The sequence below is a fragment of the Pseudophryne corroboree genome, chromosome 6, assembly GCF_028390025.1.
Source record: "Pseudophryne corroboree isolate aPseCor3 chromosome 6, aPseCor3.hap2, whole genome shotgun sequence".
Classification (NCBI taxonomy): Eukaryota; Metazoa; Chordata; class Amphibia; order Anura; family Myobatrachidae; genus Pseudophryne; species Pseudophryne corroboree.
In genome coordinates this window covers 819,960,531-819,967,368 of record NC_086449.1, presented here as the reverse complement: position 1 = coordinate 819,967,368, position 6,838 = coordinate 819,960,531, and the positions used below count along the sequence as shown (strand labels likewise).

At 46.7% G+C, this 6,838-nt stretch overlaps 1 protein-coding gene across 1 annotated transcript; it reads right to left on the bottom strand.

The window, feature by feature from the left end:
- Nucleotides 1-289: 289 nt before the first annotated feature.
- CDKN1B (cyclin dependent kinase inhibitor 1B) lies at nt 290-6,200 on the bottom strand. Its single transcript, XM_063929164.1, has 3 exons — nt 5,757-6,200; nt 3,362-3,488; nt 290-2,806 (listed from the first exon to the last, which is right to left on the bottom strand). Exons 1-2 carry the CDS (start codon nt 6,112-6,114, stop codon nt 3,370-3,372), a joined length of 477 nt encoding a protein of 158 aa, XP_063785234.1. The 5' UTR covers nt 6,115-6,200; the 3' UTR covers nt 290-2,806; nt 3,362-3,369.
- Between the last annotated feature and the right edge of the window lie 638 nt (nt 6,201-6,838).

The window sequence follows — 6,838 nt, the reverse complement described above, 5'->3', positions numbered from 1 at the left end:
TGCTCTTAGTTGGCTATGGTATTAAGTCTGTCACAATCGTAGCAGTGGTACTAATATGGTAAAGAGCCCAACATTTTGGTGCCTATTGTTACCCTAACCCACCCCTCCAGCAGCCGGACCCTAACCGCTACCTCCCGCAGCCGGACCCCAACCCCCCCCCCCCCCCCCCCTAGTGCCTAAACCCATGGTGACTGCCGGGATCCTGCCTACAGTACATCCCCCCTTGGGTAAACAGAGGTCTAAGGTGTCGTTAGCGATAGAGAAAACATTTACTGTTTTTGTGCAGGAATTTAATATTATTTTTTTGTTTTATTTTCAGATTGCATGAGGTTGGTACAGCAAATCAAACTTTTTTTTTTCTTTTCAAACTTTTACAAAAAAACAAAACAAAAACAAAACTATATTTTTTTTTTCTTATAAGTCATCTGGCTCAGTCTGCAATCTTTTCTACAGCCAAATTATACCGAGAAAAAAACAAAAATTGTAAAAAAAACACAAAAAAAACAACAACCCTGCTACACTTCAGCAAAACAAAAGAAAAAAAAAAATATATACGTATATATAAACAGCATTTACAGATACACAAAATTTGCCGCTTTGGCTTCTTGAAAAAAAAAAAAAAAAACAGAAATTTAAAAATTAAATTTTTAGATTAAACAAAACTTCTTTTTTCTTTTTTTCTCTTTTAAAACATAAATAAGTTAGTACAATGTTTCAGTGTCTTTACACAGCAATTCACACACATCTCAAAATTGGTCACCATAGAGTATGCTACATACAAAGACAACGCACCGCGGGGCAGGTGATGAGACAGTACTATTGCTGAACGCTGCTGGTTCCAGCGCCCAGGAAGTGCAGTACTGGAGAAATATTCCGCCTCCCCGTCTTCCTGTGATTGTAGGGTGGGCTGTGCACCCGGAAAATACCCTAAGCCGAGTGTGAATATGATTTAACATGATTAACCCCACCCCCCCACCCCCCCACTGTCTCTGGCGAGGATGGGGGGGAAAAGTAGTACTGTTCCAAGATACTGGTTTCCCCAATTTAATAACGGAAATGTGTTGGTGGGATGAAGAGAAAGCGTACAACCCGAATGTTGTCGTCACACAGCTGAAGCCAATGTTCAAGATCAGATTAATTTTTTTTTTCAAACCCTATCACAAATTAAAAAATAGATATATTTATATGTACAAGCATAAAAAAAAAAGAAAAACTGTAATAAAAAAATTGTTTAAAAAACAAAACAAAAAAAATACTGTGGAGCCATCTTTCAGCACGAGTACGACCTGAACACACTGTTAGGGTGGGGTGGGTAATGCTTACGGCTCCATCCACAGACTGTTATTGAAGAAACTATATTTTGCTGGGTGTAGGAGTAAATCTGGTGCAGTACCTGGCACAGCCTGTAGGTGGTGCTGTGCATTTGCATCAACGGAGCAACTAAAGCCAAAGTGAGGCCATACAGTGCTACAGCCAGCAAGAGAGAGTTTTAACAATACTTTCCGAGTGATGAAACGGTCGCCAGGAAATGAGAGAAGACCTTTTGGGAGCAGCGGCACTAAATGCAATTAAATTAATTCAGGCAACACCTACTTTTGATTTCCTGCTTTAACCCTCACTTTTCCATAGACAGCCAGTCAGATCCTATTGTTCTTGGATCATGACTGTTGTGATATTGAGTACTTACTAACTGGCACAGTGGAAGGTGGTTCCCCAAAGGTTCTTAAATTGGGACCTGCAAAAATCTGCATTCACTCAAAGATATTGGTGAAACGCGCCATGTAAGGAAAACCTACCACCTAACCACCTGCACCCACATTAGCCTGGCTGCTATCAGTAACTGCATGCCTTGGGAACAGATGTTTGTCACCCACTGGTCAGGTGGAGGTAATAAAATGAAAAAAAATGTTTTAATTGAGGGGCACCTGTAGCCTTCACGCAGTTTAGGCAGCCATTCATTTATTAAACGGCTGGTGGAATTCAAACAGAAAAATAAAAATGTAATACTTAGGATTCCCTAATGTGCCACAAACCCACTGTAGTTATTACTGAACCCTAATCACATGATCTTTAGGAGGAGATTCTGTCAGTTGTAGTTCAGCAACAGCAACGGAAAATGCTTACAACTGATACAGTTTGCTTGAAGCCTGAAACGCGTCAGGAAGACTGACGGATAAGCTGGTAAAAAGGAAAAAGAGGTGGCAACACACATAGATGCCGGGTGGTTTATTTACCAAGCACAGGGTTCTAAAACCTGGCGCATTCAGTCGTGTTTATGGCCAAAATGTAAAATGGCAATGCTTTAATTACCGGCACAAACACAGTGGGAAGCGCCAGGCTTTAGAACCCTACGCTTAGTAAATAAACCCGTGTCTGATTTTACTTTATAAATGCGCAAAACAAAAAAAATGTTGCAGGTTGCTATGGGAAACACCACCTTTCTCCTCTGCGACAGCTCGTACACCATTCCCAGTGTGTTACAGGCCAGACTGTGCTGAAGAATTTAAAAAGATCCGTCAGACGATCTTCCATTTAAGCCCCGATAATTCTCTTCACTCCAATCAGTGTGACACCCGTCCCACGCCCCACCCCTCTCTAAAACATTTTATGTGCTACACAAGGGGCGAGGGGAAGGAGACGGGTGGTGAGAGAAGCTGAAGGTGCCAGATGCACAATGCTACATGTCATGCCCAGGCTGTGTAGTGTTACTCTGTATCAGTGCTTGCAGGAGTCTCCCACCAGTGACAGAGTCCGCGGGCTGAGTGGGCAGGAGTCAGCCAACACTGGGGGAAGGCGAGCCTGGATCCTGTGGAGGAGAGAAACGGAGAGAGAGAAAAAGAGAAAGAAAAAGAGAAGAGAGAGAAGAGAAGAGAAAGAGAGAAGAGAAGAGAGAAGAGAAAGAGAAGGATTCATGAGACATTGTGAATAACATATATTATATATACATACATACACACATACACACACTATAAACCATTGTATTGTCATCTATTTGCATATGTTTTCAAATACCTGCCCACGTCACAAGCACGTTCTACCAGCAGACCACATCCTGACCCGAGCCCCCACCCCGACTTCCGCTATGTGTTGTTTACAGCGGAGAGTCGCACTATGTTTGTATAACGGTCTTATGGCTACAATGCGATGAATTTAGGAGCAGCGTGGTCAGAGCCTGAGGAACGTGGATACATAGATACTCACACCACCCCCAGAAAGCACAGGAACAATCAGCTTTCAATATGAGGGGAGGTGTGTGGGAAATGCCCAGAGTCAGGGTATGGTTGCAATAGACAAAGCGGGTGAGGATGAGAGGACACTACCTACATAGGAGTGACAGAGTCCCCAGCACAGACCTACATACCCGTTCCTCTACGTGCTGGGGCGGCTCTTCTTGGGCGTTTGCTCCGGTGGGGGCGTCAAGCTGCCCTCTTCCGATTCTCCACCATCCCTCCTGTGGGATCTCTTCATGTTGGACGTGGGAGCGTCGGCTGAGGGGAAAGGTCATACAGGTTACACAGGAGGGGACATGAAGGAGACGGCTGAGGAGACAAACAGGTTCTCTCTTTGGGGCAGATGTCTCAAGCCTTGGAGAGATAAAAATTGCCCAATCAGCTTCTGTCATTAATCTAGCACATGCTATGAAATGACAGACCCTGATGGGTTGCCACGGGCAACGTCTCCACTTCATCTCTCATTTGGCTCGTTAGGACTAGCAAGCTGGCACTTGTAGTTCCCCCTCGCTATGCCAACCATATTGCAAACTGTGGCTATGCAGCTGTTGCGGCTGATTAGCAGGGCATGCTGGGAAATGTAGAATGCGCAGAATACATGCAAGTCACATACAAACACGCATGATAGATACATTGGGGTAAATTTATTAAGATGGGAATTCTATTTAAGATGGGATGTTGCCTGTAGCAACCAATGAGATTCAAGGTATCTTCTAGAAGGTGCTAGATAAATGAGAAGTAAAATCTGATTTTGGTTGCTATGGGCAACATCCCATCTTAAATAGAACTCCTATCTTAGCAAATTTACCCCATTGTATCTGATTTTGTGTGTTGTACTGTAACACATGAAATCAGACACACACACACACACACACACACACACACACACACACACTCAGATACAATGTAGCACAAACACACTGAGAGACCAGGTAAGATGTTGCAGCCAGATGACATGTAACACACGTGCCAATCAGATACAAAGCAACACAACACGCTACAAATACAACACAGACACAATCTGACAAATGTGGGCAGAATGTAACACAAAACACTGAGGTACACAACAGATAAATGTACAAAGCACGACAGGTACAGTGTAAATATCGTATAACACAAAACACTGAAAATAATCTACTGTGTAATACACATCAATCAAATACAATGTCTCACAAACTCACTTATATATATATATATATATACACATATATGAAATGTACGATGCAACACGCACTATAATACGGGGCAGCACGGATGGTGTAATGGTTAGCATTACTGCCTCACAGCACTGAGGTCATGAGTTTGAGTCCCACCATGGCTGTGTGGAGTTTGTATGTTCTCCCTGTGCTTGTGTGGGCTTCCCCCCACAATCCAAACACATAAATATATAATATACACATAAATAAATGGATAAATAGATACAATTTAAAGCAAAGCCACTATATAAACACATCAGGCACGCGCGCACACACACACACACACACACACACACTATACAGTCAGGTGTCATGTAACACAAGAACACCAATATTAATGACAGATATATCATGTATATTAACACACACATAAAAACACCATCACACAAGGTAACCTCATTACAGACACTCAAACACAAAGTGACACAGATACACTGTGTAACACACACACCAGTCAGTAACAATGCAGGGCTGATCTAAGATACAATGTGACACGCACATACGCTAATATACAATACAACCCTCACTACACTATGATAATTTATATAATGTATCATAATGATATACAATGTAAGGTCCCCATTAATGCCACCACACACAGTGTAACACACTACCAGACAAGATATGCACACACAATGATGCAATGTAACACTATTATTATTCAATGTAACACTCAGACACCATGTTAGGATATAATACACTATGAAACAATGTGACACATACATACACTATGATACACTGTGACACACACACACACACACACACACACACACACACTAGGATGCTATAATGAGACAAACACACACACACACACACACACACAATGTGTCACCCTAGGATGATACAATGTGACACACACACACACACACACACACACACACACACACACACACAATGATGATACAATGTGACACACACAGATACAATGTGACACACTAGGATGATACAATGTGACACAGACAATGTAACACACACTATGATGATACAATGTGACACACACACACACACACACACTAGGATGATACAATGTGACAGACACACACACACACACACACACACACACACACACACACTAGGATGATACAATGTGACAGACACACACACACACACACTAGGATGATACAATTTGACACACACACACACACACACACACACACACACACACACACACACAAGGATGTGACACCCGGTGACATATGACACAGGTATGTGGGGAGCAGGTCGGGTGACTGGTGACCCCATGTGACATGTACACTGGTGGTGACCCCACACACCGACCAGTCCCCGCCCCCCGCGGGGCGTACTTGCGCCCTTCCTCCGTGCTGCTCACCCGCTGCCGGCTCCCCGCCGCTCCTCCTCCCCCGGGCCGGCTCCGTCTCCTCCTGTGGGCCGGGCCGGGCTCCGCGGAGCCTCAGGTGTGGCCCCCGGCGGTAGAAGTCGGGTGTGTCGGGCCCCGCCAGCTCCCAGCTCAGGGGCCCCTCCAGCGGGCGCTCGTTGTAGAAGTCGAAGTTCCACCTCTCCCGCTGCTCGTCCTCCAGCGCCCCCCGGCACCGGGCCAGCTCCCGGGACAGCCGCTCGTGATCCACCGGCCCGAACAGGCAGCGGCGGGCGGGGGGGCGCGGGGAGCCCGGCGCCCGGGACACCCGCTCCACGCCCGGGGAGCCCGGGGACAGGCGCACGCCCGACATGGGGCTCAGCAGCTCGGGCTCAGCGGGTCACCGGCTCTCTGCGCTGCCCAATATGGCGGTGGGTGAGCCAGCGCCCGTCGGGTGGATTTAAACGCCCCCTGCCGGTGATTGGCTGCCGGCGGGACCCTCCCGGTTAAGGTGGAACGGGGGAGATGCGAGGTGACCCCAAACACCCGATACGTACGTGCGGGGACCTAGATGTGCCCTGTCCTGCGGGTGTACACCTGGATTGTGTCACCCTGGGCCGCAGAGCTGACAGTCCGGGTGTACACTGCAGGGAACACTACATGGCATGATGGGTGGATGGCATTTAGGCATGCCGGCTGTTGTAGAACTACAAGTCCCACGACACCCTATGGCACTGTAGCTGTTGTGGAACTACAAGTCTCAGCAGAATCACTGGCAGGACCCACTGCAATGGTTGGGGCACCTCCCTGGCCAGTGCCCTGTGGGGCTAGAGCAAGAACATGGGGTCAGCCTAGGCTCAGGTCTAGGGCCCAGGGTGCCCGGAGGCCCCGGATTACTGTAAGGGGCCCAAACCATTATCTGACCCAGGGGCCCATGGGGTCAGGCTGGCCTCTGTACAGTGCGGGCCCCCTATGCACAACATGGGTTTTACTCATTTACACTATTCAAACGTGTACCCATAGTGGCCGTATTACCCGGTCCCAGCGAGCACTGCCGGTAACCCGCCTGTACGTGCGTCACTAGCGCTGGTTACGGT

Coding starts and splice junctions, on each gene's coding strand:
- CDKN1B (XM_063929164.1), bottom strand. CDS start 6,114: ATGTCGGGCGTGCGCCTGTCCCCGGGCTCCCCGGGCGTGGAGCGGGTG. Junction 3,489..5,756: donor CGGCGGGGAGCCGGCAGCGG/GTGAGCAGCACG, acceptor CTTTCCCCTCAG/CCGACGCTCCCACGTCCAAC.